Below are 18,321 nucleotides of genomic sequence, written 5' to 3'. Positions count from 1 at the left end.
GGCACCGTTTCCAGGCCTTTGACCATTTTGGTTGCCCTCCTCTGGACACGTTCCAGTTTGTCAGTGTCCTTCTTGAACTGTGGTGCCCAGAACTGGACACAGTACTCCAGGTGAGGTCTGACCAGAGCAGAATACAGTGGCACTATTACTTCCTTTGATCTAGATGCTATACTCCTATTGATGCAGCCCAGAATTGCATTGGCTTTTTTAGCTGCCGCGTCACACTGTTGGCTCATGTCAAGTTTGTGGTCAACCAAGACTCCTAGATCCTTTTCACATGTACTGCTCTCAAGCCAGGTGCCACCCATCTTGTAATTGTGCCTCTCTCTTTTTTTTCTTTTTTTTTTTCAGTAGAGTTCGGTAATTTTATTTTTTATTTTTTTATTTTTTATAATAAATTTTATTAGTTTTCATCCAATTATACATATTATCCCGAATACAACAAATTATGACTGTTTTGGACTTCCTTCAGCGTCTCTGACAATCATCCATATTTATACCTTTAATACACATTAACTTCTTTCGTATTGCCAATATTCCCCCTTAGTCCTATTATTTCTAATAAACAATACTTTTTTTTTTACAGTGCCTCTTGAAATCCCACTAGCGTTGTATTAACACCACATGTATTTTTCAGATAGTCCACAAATTTTTCCCAGTCCTCGATGAACTTTTGATCTTTATTATATCTAATTTTCCCAGTTAGTTTGTCCAGTTCTGCATAGTCTGGTTTCTCTTCAGATTGTAATTGTGCCTCTCATATTTTTTTTTGCCCAAGTGCAATACTTTACATTTCTCCCTGTTAAAATTCATCTTGTTTGTTTTGGCCCAGTTCTCTAATCTGTCAAGGTCGTTTTGAAGTGTGATCCTGTCCTCTGGGGTGTTAGCCACCCCTCCCAGTTTGGTGTCATCTGCAAATTTGATCAGGATGCCCTTGAGTCCATCATCCAAGTCGTTGATAAAGATGTTGAATAAGACTGGGCCCAAGACAGAACCCTGTGGCACCCCACTAGTCACTCTTCTCCTTCTTGGCTCCTAAAGCTGTATAATGGTTTTCCCAACGTTTGTATGGATTCTTTTATGGGAAGTGAGTGTGTCCTTCTTACTGAAGCTCTTTTCACATTCTACACACTGATAGGGTTTCTCCCCTGTATGAATTCTTTGATGGCGAGTGAGTTGGTCCTTCTTACTGAAGCTCTTTCCACATTCCACACACTGATAGGGTTTCTCCCCTGTATGAACTCTTTGATGGCAAGTGAGTTGGTCCTTCTTCCTGAAGCTCTTTCCACATTCCACACACTGATAGGGTTTCTCCCCTGTATGAACTCTGTGATGGGAAGTGAGACTCTGGCTGTGACTGAAGCTCTTTCCACATTCCACACACTGATAGGGTTTCTCCCCTGTATGAATTCTTTGATGGCAAGTGAGTTGGTCCTTCTTCCTGAAGCTCTTTCCACATTCCACACACTGATAGGGTTTCTCCCCTGTATGAACTCTTTGATGGGAAGTGAGATCGGAGCTCTTCCTGAAGCTCTTTCCACATTCCACACACTGATAGGGTTTCTCCCCTGTATGAATTCTTTGATGGGCAGTGAGATGGGAGCTCTGACTGAACCATTTTCCACATTCCACACACTGATAGGGTTTCTCCCCTGTATGAATTCTTTGATGGAAAGCGAGACTCTGGCTGTGACTAAAGCTCTTTCCACATTCCATGCACTGATAGCGTTTCTCCCCTGTATGAATTCTTTTATGGGAAGTGAGAGCGGAGCTCTGATTGAAGCTCTTTCCACATTCCACACATTCATAGGGTTTCTCCCCTGTATGAATTCTGTGATGGGAAGTGAGATGGGAGCTGTGACTGAAGCTCTTTCCACATTCAAAGCACTGAAAGGGTTTCTCCCCTGTATGAATTATTTGATGGCAAGTGAGAGAGGAGCTATGCCTGAAGCTCTTTCCACATTCCACGCACTGATAGGGTTTCTCCCCTGTATGAATTCTTTGATGAAATGTGAGAGTGTCCTTCTTCCTGAAGCTCTTTCCACATTCCACACACTGATAGGGTTTCTCCCCTGTATGAACTCTGTGATGGGAAGTGAGACTCTGGCTGTGACTGAAGCGCTTTCCACATTCCACACACCGATAGGGTTTCTCCCCTGTATGAATTCTTTGATGGCAAGTGAGTTGGTCCTTCTTCCTGAAGCTCTTTCCACATTCCACACACTGATAGGGTTTCTCCCCTGTATGAACTCTTTGATGGGAAGTGAGATCGGAGCTCTTCCTGAAGCTCTTTCCACATTCCACACACTGATAGGGTTTCTCCCCTGTATGAATTCTTCGATGGGAAGTGAGATTGGAGCTCTTCCTGAAGCTCTTTCCACATTCCACACATTCATGGGGTTTCTCCCCTGTATGAATTCTGTGATGGGAAGTGAGATGGGAGCTGTGACTGAAGCTCTTTCCACATTCAAAGCACTGAAAGGGTTTCTCCCCTGTATGAATTATTTGATGGCAAGTGAGAGAGGAGCTATGCCTGAAGCTCTTTCCACATTCCATGCACTGATAGGGTTTCTCCCCTGTATGAATTCTTTGATGAAATGTGAGAGTGTCCTTCTTCCTGAAGCTCTTTCCACATTCCACACACTGATAGGGTTTCTCCCCTGTATGAATTCTTTGATGGGAAGTGAGACTGAAGCTGTGAATGAAGCTCTTTCCACATTCCACACACTGATAGGGTTTCTCCCCTGTATGCGTTCTTTGATGGGAAGTGAGATGGGAGCTCTGACTGAAACTCTTTCCACATTCTACACACTGATAGGGTTTCTCCCGTGTATGAATTCGCTTGTGGGAAGTGAGACTGAAGCTGTGACTGAAGCTCTTTCCACATTCTACACACTGGTAGGGTTTCTCCCCTGTATGAATTCTTTGATGAAATATGAGAATGTCCTTCCTCCTGAAGCTCTTTCCACATTCCACACACTGATAGGGTTTCTCCCCTGTATGAATTCTTTGATGGGAAGTAAGACTTTCCTTCTTACTGAAGCTCTTTCCACATTCCACACACTGATAGGGTTTCTTTCCAATGAGATTTTGTTGATGGGAAGTGGAATGGGAGCTCTGACTGCAGCTTTCTTCACACTCTAAATTTTTACGTGGCTTCTCCTCTCTGGGGATTTTATCTTGGTCACCTTTGTTCTCGATTTCCGATTCATTACAATCTGCAATGGAGACAAAAATGGGTTAGATACTCATGAACAAATGGAGAAGAACTGAAGGGAGCTCGGGGGGGGGGGTGTTCATTACCTGTGTTGTTTGTCATTAACTGAAGGGAGCTCGGGGGGGTGTTCATTACCTGTGTTGTTTGTCATTAACCAACATATTTATTATGAGATTCTGATGTGTTGTTGAATGTTGCTTTGTTTGATATACAGTAGTGGTCAAAATTGCAGAAGCCTTTTGGAGAAAAGTGCATTTCAGAGGTTTGATGGCTCAAAACTCTGCTTCTTTTGGAGTAGTATCATAAAACTATGTATCAATGGAAAGATAATTTTATCAAGAATGCAATTCAACAAAGTTTGTTTAATTATCCATATTCTATGAACCATTATAGCCAAATAACCAGAAAAAGGAAGCACAACTTGCTTAGGTTGACTTTTTTCAGTGTGCTACGTGATTGCTAACAAGTTGGTTGGTTTTCTGTCTTCTTTCATTTAGTGAGGTTGAAAAACATAATAAAATTATAGAAATGGCACAAAGAGTTGACTGGTCACCCAGAATGCGATGTAAAATTGTACTATTAAGTGAACAGGGCTACAGTTATGAAGAAATTAGAAGAAAGATTGGGGAAAACTTAAGCAAACCTGGCATTTCTATATTTTGGAAGAGCTATAAGGAGACTCAGTGACCATAAAATCATACCGTTAAAGGTAGGAAAAGGTGCACAAAGGCAAGTGACGATCGAAGAATGGAGAGACTGTCCCTACATGACAGAAGAATATCATCTGTGTGTATACAAGATTACATGGCTTAATGCAATGTGAAGTTGAGTGCAAGGACTGGTCTAAATGAAAAAGCCATTGTTATCTCTCAAGCAAAGCTTGAAAAGATTAAAGAAGAAGAAGAGGAGGAGGAGGAGTTTGGATTTGATATCCCACCTTTCACTCCCCTTCAGGAGTCTCAAAGCGGCTAACAATCTCCTTTCCCAGGTGGAAGAATCAAAATTGGAAACAGAACTGTTAGAGCCCAAAACTAAGATTTTGTCAAGGATGTATAACTTGCTGTTGAAATGGAATACTCAGGATGAAACGGTGAAATCTGCTATGATTAAGTGGGCACAAGATGTTGGACATAATATTATGTTTGCTGACTGGGAACAGTTATGGACCACAGGTATGAAGTTTACGGCATGCAATGCCTTAAGAGAGAATATTATGAAAATGATATACAGGTGGTACATGACCCCAGTCAAGCTGGCAAAAATTTATCACTTGCCCGATAACAAATGTTGGAAATGTAAAGAAACAGAAGGTACATTCTTTCACCTTTGGTGGACGTGCCCAAGGATTAAGGCTTTCTGGGAGATGATATATAATGAATTGAAAAAGGTATTTAAATATACCTTCTCGAAGAAACCAGAGGCCTTTCTTCTGGGCATTGTCGGCCAACAGGTGCTAAAGAAGGACAGAACTTTTTTTATGTATGCCACAACAGCAGCAAGAATACTTATCGCAAAGTATTGGAAGACACAAGACCTACCCACCCTGGAAGAATGGCAGCTCAAGGTGATAGACCATATGGAATTGGCAGAAATGACCGGCAGAATCTGAGACCAGGGAGAAGAGTCGGTGGAAGAAGATTGGAAGAAATTTAAAGATTATTTACAGAAATATTGCAAAATTAATGAATGTTAGAATGATGTTGGATTGAAAGTTATGTGGTTTTTAGTTATAATACTATAAGGAGTATGAAAAAATGGACTATTAATAAGTAAAAATCTAATGTTACATTATTTGAAGATTAAAGATTAGGACAAGTAAAGAGGGGAAGGATTTGCGGAACTGATAAACTGGAATACAAAAAGGGAGGTTAGAGGAGGTCCAGAAAATTAAGTAAATGAAAGAATGTAATGGAAATATGGAACTGTTTTCTTTTCTTTTTTATTTGTATTTTTCTTTTTCTTTTTTCATTTTGTAAAGCTTTAATAAATATTTTATATATAAAAAAACAATCTCCTTTCCCTTCCTCCCCCACAACAAACACTCTGTGAGGTGAGTGGGTCTGAGAGACTTCAAAGAAGTGTGACTGGCCCAAGGTCACCCAGCAGCTGCATGTGGAGGAGTGGAGACGCAAACCCGGTTCACCAGATTACAAGTCTACCGCTCTTAACCACTACACCACGCCATGACTAAACCCTTGTTAAGTGGACAGTGGAACAATGGGACAGTGTGATTTGGAGGGATGAGACCCAAATCTCCTTGCTTGGTAGTGATGGCATGAAATACGCAAGGAGAAGAATCAGAAAAGATTTACATCCTACTTGCATTACACCGACCGTGAAACACCCAGATAGTGTGATGATCTGGGGTTGTATGGCAGCAAAAGGTGTGGGCAGAATTTGTGTCATTAATGGGAATGTAATGTGAGGAGAATCAGAACTTACAGGGTTAAACAGTTCTGTGTGACGTCTCACATTCTGAGGCATGGTTATGTTCACATACGGGAATCTTTCTTTGTGTGTGAGTTCCTTTCATTTTTTGGCTGAGAGACGAAAGAATGTCCGCTCTCTTGCCGGGCTGATTTATGATGTTTTTCTTTTCATTAAAGGCTGTTAGAGATTAGCAAGAAGCCTGCATTCAGTCTGATTTATTATCCAGACACAAGGCAACACTGCATAACTCTGCTTCAAAGAGAGCTCAAGTTTTTTCTATTGGCACAGGCGTCCATCGGCACAGGGGAAATGTGTCGGGCGCCATCTTATCTCAGCAGGTTATGGGAACCAGCCAAGCTTTGGAAGCTGTTGCCACGTCGTGACTGTGTGTGTAGGAGAAGCCAGCTGGAGCTCCTGCCTAGCGTTTGAGGCAGGGAAGCTTGCTGGGGAGGATCTCATCTTCAGGACCGGGTGCCAAGAGGAGCTGCTGGTGACCTGAGTAGGCTCAGCCCCGGGGGAGAAGATGGCAGATGGACAGGAGTCATTCTCAGTCCCCTTTGAAAAATTAAATGGGAGCAACTGGGAGGAGTGGTCAAGGAAGCTGAAGGCCTGGCTGGTAGCCAAGGGTCTGTGGGAGGCAACCCAAGGGCCCCCACAGCAAGCTCCAGCCGGAGCTGCAGCAGCGGTTGTTGCAGATGCCCATGCCTCACAGAGGAAAGACCAGAAAGCCGTGGAAGCTATCGTGTTCAGTTTGGAGGGCTCACAGCTACCTCTGGTGGAGGGTCTTGACAGTGCCCAGGCTGTTTGGCAGGAGCTGGAGAGGGTTTGCTGAGAAACCACAGCGGAAGCCAAAAGCCACGTCCCCAGATGCAGTACAGCCTCATGGAAAGCTGCTGGCAAGGTTGGGGGGGGCAGAGAAGACCATAGGCAAGTTTGCAAAGTTTTCCACCGGTCGTTTGTGTGACGAGGAGGAACGCTGTCTCAGAGAGGGTCGAGCTGGCTCAGGGTGCCCTGCCGGTAGCAGAGGGGGGGCCAAGCCAGAAGGCACAGTTCAGGCTTTTTCCACTTGTCGTTGTTTTGTCTGCGGGTCTGTTGACCACTTGCGTCGGTCTTGTCCGAGGAGAGCCAGAGAGGCAGGGCAGGATGTCTCCAAGGTCGCTTCCCATGGCAGTCAGCCAAGTCCTCGTGGCAGCCAGCCAGGTTTCCATGGCAGCCAGTCTAGAAGGGGAGGCCAGGGTGGGAATGCGAAGGGAGGACGTGACAGAGGAAGTGAGAAGGACGGTTCTTCTTATCACCTAGCTGCCTCTATGGCAACGCTGAGGAGAATCAGAACTTACAGGGTTAAACAGTTCTGTGTGACGTCTCACATTCTGAGGCATGGTTATGTTCACATACGGGAATCTTTCTTTGTGTGTGAGTTCCTTTCATTTTTTGGCTGAGAGACGAAAGAATGTCCGCTCTCTTGCCGGGCTGATTTATGATGTTTTTCTTTTCATTAAAGGCTGTTAGAGATTAGCAAGAAGCCTGCGTTCAGTCTGATTTATTATCCAGACACAAGGCAACACTGCATAACTCTGCTAAGAGCTTCAAAGAGAGCTCAGGTTTTTTCTATCGGCACAGGCGTCCATCGGCACAGGGGAAGTGTGCCAGGCGCCATCTTATCTCAGCATGTAAATGCCCCAAAACACATAAATGAAATACTTTAGCCCAAACTGAAGCCTTCCGCAGGTGATCTTTTCCCTGATACTGAAGCATATATATATATTTATTATCTATCTATCTATCTATCTATCTATCTATCTATCTATCTATCATCTATCTATTTATCTATTTCAACAAGATTCAGCTCCATGTCATGTTGCTGCTGTGTGCAAACGGTGCTTTCAAGATAATCCTATTCCACTGCCAGAATGTCCTGGGAATAGCTCAAACTTTAACCCAATCGGAATTCTATGGGGCTGACTAAAGAAACTTGTTAATCAAAGGCAACCCAGCAATAAAGCTCAATTAAAAGAGGCAATAATTCAGTCTTGGTTTCACATTCTCACAGCTGCAGAACTAAAAACTTCATGGGAAGGCATTATAAGGCTGTAATGAAAGCTAAAGGTTACCAAGGTTACCAAAGCTTTCACGTTATTTCACAAAAGGTTTCCACAATTTTGACCACCAGTATAAGTTGCTCATTTTAAGTTAATGTTCTTTTTATATGGGATCAGAATATTATTATTTATGTTTCATGTTTATATATGTGTTGGAAGCCACCCAGAGTGGCTGGGGCAACCCAGCCAGACGGGCAGGGTAGAAATAAAAATGTCAGCATTGTTCCGGAGGTGACAGAAGCTGGAATGTATGAAAGCAGGCAAAGAGAGATAAGGAAACTGGAATGTGATCTGGAATGTGAGAGGGAGGAGGGGCAGCCGAGTGGCAGAGCTTCAGAGAACAGAGAGCAGGCAGCAGATAGCAAAGATCCACAAAATACGAATCTTAGCTCAGAGACAGAAGGGGAGAGGCCAGGAATAGCTAACCCAAAAACTCGAAGGCGCGAAAAGGTCAGTGAGAGGAGGGGGAAGGGGCGGAGTTTAGACTTGGCAACTGCAAACTTGAAGTCAGACAGAGTGAAGGAGCTCCAGAGTGATTTATGTGTTTGAACAATAAACCTGAGATAATTACTGCCGGTGTCTCGCTTCTGTGGGAGAGCCAAGCCATTACAAAAAATTATTATTATTACTACAGTGCTACCTGTTCTGGAAAAAATTAAGTTTGTAAACCGAGGTACCAATGTATCATCCTCATCCTCATCACTGCTACTACTACCTGAGATTCCATAAGCCTAGCTCTTCTCTGGGATGGATTTTGTTTGGCCCAGTCATGGCATCCCCTCCATCTCCAATGTCACTCCTTGTTATGGCTTGGTCTCTCCCACAAACGTGAGACGACTCTGGCTGTTAATAATTTCAGATTTATTGCTAAAACAACAAACTTGGACGGAGCTCCTCTACTCTTCGTCCTCCCCACAAGATGGAGTTGCCCAGACTGAGCTCCTCCCCCTTCCCCAGCACGGAAGCCCCCACCTTCTCTTCCAGGATCTTTAGAGCGTCTTGACCACTTTTCAGATCCTACGAGATTTGGCAGAGAATGCTTCTTGCATTCCAGCGTCTGACTCACTCCTGTAGCTCTCACACAGCTGTCTGTCACTCTGTCTCTCTTTTTCTTCTCCCCCTTGTTCAGAGCTCAGATGAGAGTTCCTCTCCCCCTCCTCTCTGCCTTCCGCTGCTAACTCTCCTCTCCCTAGGCCTGCTTCTTCTCTGGCTGGCAGCACCTGAGCTTCGCTGCCAGTCGTCTCTTTGGTCAACCCAAGACTGACAGCAACAAAAGCCAAAACCTACTTAGCTTTACTTACAATTCTGAAGCTGACATTGAAGATGGCCTGGGAAGTTCAGACCAGCCCAATCCTGGTAGAAAAAGGAGTAATTTGAGGAAGGTTGTTCAAAGAAAAAACTGTAATTTACTCTTTATTGTGGGGGTGTTAGGTTCCCAGGTGTTGTAGGGGACGCTGTTGAGCTCTGTAAAAATATCTGAGGTTGGTCCCATAGAGGTATTTTTTGAATTTCCAGGCAGATATGAGGATCCCACAGGGAGCCTTACCAAGAGAGGCCACGATCCCACGATTCTCCTCCATGACGTCTTTATGCAGAGCTCTCTGGTCAGGATCCAGCAACGCCCACTCCTCGTCCGTGAAACGAAAAGCGACATCTTCAAAGCATACTGGACCCTAAAAGAAAAAGGGAAATGTCCTCTTCTGAGACAGCAGAAATATGATCTGCTACACAATGCTCTGTTGTATCCTTCCTGTTAATAATAATAATAATAATAATAATAATAATAATAATAATAATAATAATTTATTTATACCCCGCCCATCTGGCTGGGTTTCCCCAGCCAGGACTCTGGGCGGCTTCCAACAAAACACTAAAATACAATAAGCTATTAAACATTAAAAGCTTCCCTAAATAGGGCTGCCTTTAGATGTCTTCTAAAAGTTTGGTAGTTATTTTTCTCTTTGACATCTGGTGGGAGGGCGTTCCACAGGGAGGGTGCCACTACCGAGAAGGCCCTCTAGCTGGTTCCCTGTAACTTGGCTTCTCGCAGGGAGGGAACTGCCAGAAGGCCCTCGGCGCTGGACCTTAGTGTCTGGGCAGAACGATGGAGGTGGAGACGCTCCTTCAGGTATACAGGACCGAGGCCGTTTAGGGCGTTAAAGGTCAGCAACAACACTCTGAATTGTGCTCAGAAACGTACTGGGAGCCAGTGTAGGTCTTTCAAGACCAGTGTTACATGGTCTCGGTGGCAGCTCCCAGTCACCAGTCTAGCTGCCACATTTTAGATTAGTTGTAGTTTCCGGGTCGCCTTCAAAGGTAGCCCCACATAGAACGCATTGCAGTAGTCCAAGCGGGAGATAACTAGGGCATGCACCTCTCTGGTGAGACAGTCTGTGCGCAGGTAGGGTCTCATCCTGCGTACCAGATGGAGCTGATAAACAGCTGCCCTGGACACACAAGTGACCTGTGCCTCCATGGACAGCTGTGAGACCAGGCTTCACACCTGGTCCTTCAGGGGCACAGTTACCCCATTCAGGACCAGGGAGTCCCCCACACCTGCCCGCCTCCTGTCCCCCCAAAACAGGATTCAGCCTCAATCTGTTAGCTGCCATCCATCCTCCAACTGCCTCCAGACACTCACAGAGGACCTTCACCGCCTTCACTGGTTCCGATTTGAGAGGTAGAGTTGGGCATCATCCACATACTGATGAGCACCCAGCCCAAACCCCCTGATGATCTCTCCCAGCAGCTGCATGTATATGTTGAAAAGCATGGGGGAGAGGACGGAACCCTGAGGCACCCCACAAGTGAGAGCCCAGGGGTCTGAACACTCATCCCCCCCCCACTTTCTGAACACGGCCCAGGAGGAAGGAGCGGAACCACTGTATGACAGTGCCCCCAGCTCCCAGCCCCTCAAGACGATCCAGAAGGATGTTATGGTCAATGGTATCAAACACCACTGAGAGATCCAGCAGAACTAGGAAACAGCTCTCACCTTTGTCCCTAGCCTGACGGAGATCATCTACCAGTGCGACCAAGGCAGTTTCAGTCCCATGGTGAGGCCTGAATCCCGACTGGAAGGGATCCAAATGGTGCACTTCTTCCAGGCGTGCCTGGAGTTGTTCAGCAACCACTCACTCAATCACCTTGCCCAAGAATGGAAGATTTGAGACTGGGCGATAGTTAGCCATATTGGCAGCATCTAAAGATGGTTTTTTAAGAAGCGGTTTAATGACCGCCTCTTTCAGCGGGTCTCGGAAGGCTCCCTCACAGAGAGAAGCATTCACGACCCCACGAAGCCCATCTCCCAGCCCTTCCCGGCTAGCTTTCTAAGCCAGGATGGGCAAGGATCAAGGAGACAGGTGGTTGGTTTCACTCACCCAAGCAGCCTGTCCACATCCTCGGAGGTAACAGATTGGAATTGATCCCACACAACTTGACTAGACAGGGCTCTAGCACTCTCCTGCCCCGGCCCTGCTCCCACGGTGGAGTCTACCTCTTCCTGAATCTGAGCGACTTTATATGCAAAAAACTTTGCAAAATTATTGCAGGAGATCATGTGGCCCATACTGGGCCCCAATGTAGCAGGTGATTCCGCTAAATTGCAAACCACCTTAAAAAGTCTCCTGCTGCTGTTTTCTGCAGATGCAACAGAGGTGGCAAAGAAAGTTTTCTTCGCCGTTGCTACCGCCACTTGGTAGGCTCGGCATTGAGCTCTAATCCGTGTCCGGTCAGCTTCAGAATGAGTTATCCGCAACCGGCGCTCTAGCTGTCTCAGCGATTGTTTCATTGCCCTCAGATCCGTGGAAAACCACAGGGCTATCAGGGCTCCATGCAATCGAAGAGGGCGCTTCGGAGCCAAACAGTCAATAGTCCTGGGCCACCAGGGAATCAGCAGAAAGGCCATCAACATGGGATAAAGCATCATGGGATAAAGCCCCATCTGCTTCATCCAACCAAGTCTCTGTTACACATGCCAGGTCAAGTCCTTCATCCATGATCAAGTCATGGATGGCAGTGGTCTTATGAATCATTGACCTGGCATTGCACAGCAGCACCTTCAGGTCATGTGGATATCATAGAATCATAGAGTTGGAAGAGACCACAAGGGCCATCGAGTCCAACCCCCTGCCAAGCTGGAAACGCCATCAGAGCACTCCTGACATATGGTTGTCAAGCCTCTGCTTAAAGACCTCCAAAGAAGGAGACTCCACCACACTCCTTGGCAGCAAATTCCACTGTCGAACAGCTCTTACTGTCAGGAAGTTCTTCCTAATGTTGGCCTTGTAACTTTCCCAAGAGAACAAAAACTCTGTCCAATTTAGCTTGTATTTTCCCTCCTTCAGCCATTCTTGTAATGTCCCAAAACCCCCTCTAGAGGGATTTTGGTTACTTAATATTCCTTCCAGTTCAAATCCAAAAGTCAAGTTAGTTTGTATCAGTTCTTCCTTGTTTTCAACAAATTATAACCAAATTTTAACAAATATAACCAGCAGAGACAAGAGAAACAAAGTTCTCTTTTTCAGTCTTGACAGCTAATTTGAAAATACAAGCTAAATTGGACAGAGTTTTTGTTCTCTTGGGAAAGTTACAAGGCCAAATTGATGTTTTGGCTACAAATGTTGCAACTCTGGATTTAACAGTAAATAAACTCATTGAATTTGATAAGGACTTGACTCAGGAAGTCCATGCAGCTGGACAAGAAGAGAAACTTCAGAGCTTTGAGAGTGTGGAGAAAGAGATATATGTTGTTTCTGAGGAAAAGGAAGGAGGAGCTGTAATGCTGCAGATGACAAAGGAGAGCCAGAGGCCTGACATGATGGCTACAAAGGAAAATAAGAACTGGATGTCGAAAATCTGGTTTGAATTAGAGATTGAAGAATGGAGAGATCTCCTTATGTGGAGATCTGAAGATCCAAGGATTACAAATCTGATTAAGGTGGAAGTTGGAGCTTTGGGGACATTTGGACTTGAAAGGAGTAAGAAACAAGATTCGGGCTCCACTTTTAAGTATGGAGGTCTGGCTGGAAGAAACATGGATCCCATTGGGCTAGAGCTTCTCTGAGATCTGGTGTTTAATATTAAGGACCATAAAAAAAACCGGCAGAGAGGAATTGAGAGAGAATTAAGAGCCTCGGACATGAGATCTCCAGGCTGATAGTAGATTAAGACTGATGGACATTTGTTGGGGATTGAAACCGGGAAAGGGGGGGTGGAATTTGGGAATCCAAAGGGTGCATAATTATAATCTGTTTTTGTTTTTATTCTGTTTTGTTATTTGTATGAAGATTGGGGAAGTCGTGGAAGGGAACTTGGGTCGACTTTAGAAAAAGGTTTTAAGAATGAGTACTGATGTATAAATATTGATGTTTATAAGGTAAAATTGGCTTTTTTAAAATGAACTAAATAGAAAAAGGTAAAAAATTAGGGATAAGAACTTGCTGAACTAACAATTTGAATTGGAATATAAGAAGGGGAGGTGTGGGGAAGTCAGGGAAATATGTTATAGAAAAATAAGGATTGTGAACTCTATGTGTTTTTAAACTTTTTTGTTTTTCCTTTTTGATTTTTTTAATGTATTAAAGTGGAAAATTTCAATAAATATATATATTTTTTTAAAAAAGGAAGTTCTTCCTAATGTTTAGGTGGAATCTTCTTTCCTGCAGTTTGGATCCATTGCTCCGTGTCTGCTTCTCTGGAGCAGCAGAAAACAACCTTTCTCCCTCCTCTATGTGACATCCTTTTATATATTTGAACATGGCTATCATATCACCCCTTAACCTCCTCTTCTCCAGGCTAAACATGCCCAGCTCCCTTAGCCGTTCCTCATAAGGCATCGTTTCCAGGCCTTTGACCATTTTGGTTGCCCTCCTCTGGACACGTTCCAGTTCGTCAGTGTCCTTCTTGAACTGTGGCGCCCAGAACTGGACACAGTACTCCAGGTGAGGTCTGACCAGAGCAGAATACAGTGGCACTATTACTTCCCTTGATCTAGATGCTATACTCCTATTGATGCAGCCCAGAATTGCATTGGCTTTTTTAGCTGCCGCGTCACACTGTTGGCTCATGTCAAGTTTGTGGTCAACCAAGACTCCTAGATCCTTTTCACATGTATTGCTCTCAAGCCAGGTGTCACCCATCTTGTATTTGTGCCTCTCATTTTTTTTGCCCAAGTGCAATACTTTACATTTCTCCCTGTTAAAATTCATCTTGTTTGTTTTGGCCCAGTTCTCCAATCTGTCAAGGTCGTTTTGAAGTGTGATCCTGTCCTCTGGGGTGTTAGCCCCCCCTCCCAGTTTGGTGTCATCTGCAAATTTGATCAGGATGCCCTTGAGTCCATCATCCAAGTCGTTGATAAAGATGTTGAATAAGACTGGGCCCAAGACAGAACCCTGTGGCACCCCACTAGTCACTCTTCTCCAGGATGAAGAGGAACCATTGATGAGCACCCTTTGGGTTCGGTCAGTCAGCCAATTACAAATCCACTGAGTGGTAGCATAGTCAAGACCGCATTTTACCAGCTTCTTTACAAGAATATCATGGGGCACCTTGTCAAATGCCTTGCTGAAATCAAGGTAGGCTACATCCACTGCGTTCCCTTCATCTACCAGGCTTGTAATTCTGTCAAAAAACGAGATCAGGTTAGTCTGATATGACTTATTTTTCAGAAATCCATGCTGACTATTGGTGATCACAGCATTCCTTTCTAGGTGCTCACAGACTGTTTGCTTAATGATCTGCTCCAGAATCTTCCCTGGTATTGATGTCAGACTGACTGGGCGGTAATTATTTGGGTCCTCTCTTTTCCCCTTTTTGAAAATAGGGACAACATTTGCCCTCCTCCAGTCTGCCGGGACTTCGCATGTTCTCCAGGAATTCTCAAAGATGACTGCCAGTGGTTCTGAGATCACATCTGCCAGTTCTTTTAATACTCTTGGGTGCAGTTCATCTGGCCCTGGAGACTTGAATACATCTAAACTAGCCAAGTATTCTTGTACTATCTCCTTAGTTATTCTGGGCCGTGTTTCCTCTGCTGAATCATTTGCTCCAAATTCTTCAGGTCGGGCATTGTTTTCCTTATCGGAGAAGACTGAGGCAAAGAAGGCATTGAGGAGTTCAGCCCTTTCTGTGTCCTCTGTTTGCATTTCACCATCTTCTCCTCTGAGTGACCCCACTGTTTCTTTGTTCTTCCTTTTGCTACGGACATACCCATAAAAGCCTTTTTTGTTGCTTTTAACCTCTCTAGCAAGCCTGAGTTCATTCTGTGCTTTAGCTTTTCTGACTTTGTGTCTACACGTGCTGGCTATTTGTTTGAATTCCTCTTTGGTGGTTTCCTCCCTTTTCCATTTTTTGTACACATCCTTTTTTAATCTTAACTCAGTTAGAAGTTCTTTAGATAGCTACCCTGGCTTCTTTAGGCACCTTCCATGTTTCCGTCTCATTGGTATTGCCTGAAGTTGTGCTTTTACTATCTCCCTCTTAACAAACTCCCAGCCATCATGAACTCCCTTTCCTTTTAGTATTACTCTCCATGGGATCTCACCCAGCACTTCCCTAAGTTTTATGAAGTCGGCTTTCTTAAAGTCAAGAAATTGAGTCCTAGTATGCTTGGCTGCTCCTTTCCGCTGTATAGTAAACTTCAGAAGAGCATGATCACTCGTGCCTAATGATCCTTCCACTTCTACCCCACTAACCAGGTCATCAACATTGGTTAGGACCAGATCTAAAATGGCTGTTCCTCTTGTTGCTTCTCCCACTTTCTGGACAATGAAGTTGTGTGCAAGGCCAATGAGGAATCTGTTTGACCTTATGCTCTTGGCTGAGTTTGACATCCAACAAATATCCGGGTAATTGAAGTCCCCCATTACTACTATCTCCCTTCCTTTTGCATGCTTGGCCATCTGTTCCAGGAAGGCATCATCTATGTCCTCCGTTTGGCTTGGGGATCTATAGTAAACTCCCACAATGAGGTCACTGTTATTCTTCTCTCCCTTAATTTTGACCCAAATGCTCTCACTTTGGCTTTGAAGTTCTAAATCTTGGATCTCTTCACAGGTATACACATCCCTGACATATAACGCCACTCCTCCTCCTTTCTTGTCTGGTCTGTTTCTCTGGAATAGATTGTATCCCTCCATTATTACATTTCAATCGTGGGACTTATCCCACCAGGTTTCAGTGATGCCTATTATGTCATATTTAGTTTGCTGTACCAAGAGCTGAAGCTCATCTTGTTTATTTCCCATGCTTTGTGCATTAGTGTACAGACATTGAAGTCCATTAATCATTCCCCCGTGCCTCTTATTTAAGGTTTTTTCCTCCCACCACTAGGTCTGCGTGCTGTTTGCTCCATTTGGTCTATGACATTTAGATGATCATCTTCATCAATTGATAGACTCCTACCTTCAGGAGCACTGTCTCCCTCCCCCACATTAGTCAGTTTAAAGCACTCCTGATGAGGTTTCTGAGATTTTTGGCAAAAACATTCCTCCCAACCGTTGTGAGGTACAGCCCATCGCTTGCCAGAAGTCCATCTTCAAGAAACTGCAGTCCGTGATCTAAGAATCCAAACCGTTCCTGTTTACACCATTTGCGAAGCCAGCTGTTCACTTCCACTATTTTTCACTCTCTCCCTGGGCCAGGTCGTTCAACTGGGAGGACAGATGAGATGAGATGAGGAGGACAGATGAGATGAGATGAGGAGGACAGATGAGATTGTTAGGATATTTCCGTTCCACCTTAAAAGGGAGCAGGATGTTTGTATAACAGCCTGCGTAAGTTCCTGTCTCACAGGATGTTTATGTTGTAAGTTCCTTTCGTTTTCTGCTGTTTTGCCTGAGCAGTCGGAGCAGACGGTCATGTTTTCTTTGTTCTGACCAACGCTGAATAAAACTGTAAATATGCATGTTCTGCTCTCATGCTTGTGCAACTTTTGCTGTGTGAATTCTGCTGTTAGAGTGTGCACTAAGCCTGAGGCTTAGTGTCGCTAAATTGCTGGTACTGCGTGACTACGGGAGGTCGATGGATCGTCCGGCACCGAGCTTGGGGGCTCAGATGGACTTTATCTCCCTGGCAGTATCCCAACAACAGGTTATGGGCCCAGATTCACGGCACTTGCAGGAGAGTAAGACAGCGACAGACTGCTGAAAGGTATGTGCTGGAAAAGTGAAAGCAGAGGCTATTCTGGATGCCGCGGAAAGGCCTTTGATCTCCGGCAAAGACTAATTGGCCTGGGAGCCGAGCCAGAGGCATCGTGATTTATGAGCTGCCGAGATAAGACGTCTTTAAAGGCTCACGGCTGAAGCAAATAGCTGAGATGGATCTTTTACAATCCTCTGAAGCTGCTCCGTGTCCACTAAAGCTAAATGGCCACAATTATCAGACCTGGGCAAAATGGTGTGAGAGTTTGCTGCGTCAGTTTGGAGTATGGCATACTGTCTCTGAAGCCACTCCAGTTCCTCGGACAGAGAAATGGCAGGGCCAGAATTTGAGGGCCGTTGATATTATAGTCTTATCCGTCTCTCTGGAGGAAATAAAGACGCTTGCTGGAAATCTCACGGCACGTGACATGTGGGATGCTTTGAAAAAGGCCCACCAGCCAATCACCCCAGCCCAGGGTTTGAATGCATCGGAGGTCCTGGCTGTTTCCCAGAATGCTAGTGAATGCAGGGATGCTGAGGGCACCGGTTGCAAGCTGCAGGGGGAGCAGACTGTAACGTCATCCCAGGCAGCATTCCAGCCTCCAGGGGGAGCCAAAGAGTCGGCTGCTGAGAGCTCTGTTTCTCGTGAGAACCAAGGTCAGAGCCTATGCAGAGGCCGGAAGGCCAGATGTAAACAGAGCAAGAAGCCTGCAGATGGCCCGAAGCAGAAGGGGAGTGGAACACCAGCGGAAAACAAGGCTATGTTTGCTGGCACAGCTCCACCAAAGGCTAAAGGCACGTCTGATGGCCAGGAGCAGGGGGGCAAGTTGCAAAAGCCCACGCCAGTGGAAAACAAGGCTATGTTTGCTGGCACAGCTCCACCAAAGGCTAAAGGCACGTCTGATGGCCAGGAGCAGGGGGGGCAAGTTGCAAAAGCCCTCGCCAGTGGAAAACAAGGCTATGTTTGCTGGCACAGCTTCACCAAAGGCTAAAGGCAAGCTGCAAAAGCCCACGCCGGTGGGAAACAAGGCCAAGGCCAGGTTTGTTGTGGACTCTGGGGCCACGCGCCATCTCACCAAAGACCGCCATCTGTTTATCTCCTTCACACCTCAAGATGGAGAGGTCCAGCTGGCTGATGGAAGGACTTTGCAAGCTGCAGGAGTTGGGACTGTGAAACTTGCAAGTCTGCATACCACCATCAGAGATGTACTTTTTGTTCCAGGAGCTGTGGACAATTTGATTAGTGTACCACAGCTGACTGGGCGTGGTTTTGAGGTTACCTTCAAGAGGACTGTCTGTGTCATCAGAAAAGGCAAAGAGGACATTTTGCATGCAAAGTTGATGGATGGTTTGTTCTGTCTAACTTATGATGACAATGCTGTTATATCTAATGCTGATACTTGTTGTGTTGCACAAACTAACAAGGTTCTTCATG

At 45.1% G+C, this 18,321-nt stretch overlaps 1 protein-coding gene across 1 annotated transcript in view; it reads right to left on the bottom strand.

Moving 5' to 3' along the window:
- Positions 1-1,031: 1,031 nt before the first annotated feature.
- Positions 1,032-18,321, bottom strand: part of LOC310761834 (uncharacterized protein) — a gene marked incomplete at its 5' end in the record, with an annotated part of 70,590 nt that continues 53,300 nt past the window's right edge. Inside the window, one exon of the mRNA XM_083612031.1 lies at positions 1,032-3,218. Coding sequence (XP_083468157.1) covers positions 1,036-3,218 — 2,183 coding nt within the window. The 3' untranslated portion in view covers positions 1,032-1,035. The remainder of the gene's footprint in view (positions 3,219-18,321) is intronic.

The sequence above is a fragment of the Podarcis filfolensis genome, assembly GCF_964270895.1.
Source record: "Podarcis filfolensis genome assembly, chromosome: 4".
Taxonomy (NCBI): domain Eukaryota; kingdom Metazoa; phylum Chordata; class Lepidosauria; order Squamata; family Lacertidae; genus Podarcis; species Podarcis filfolensis.
Note: the sequence above shows the minus strand (reverse complement) of the source record. Positions and strands in the feature narration are given on the sequence as shown.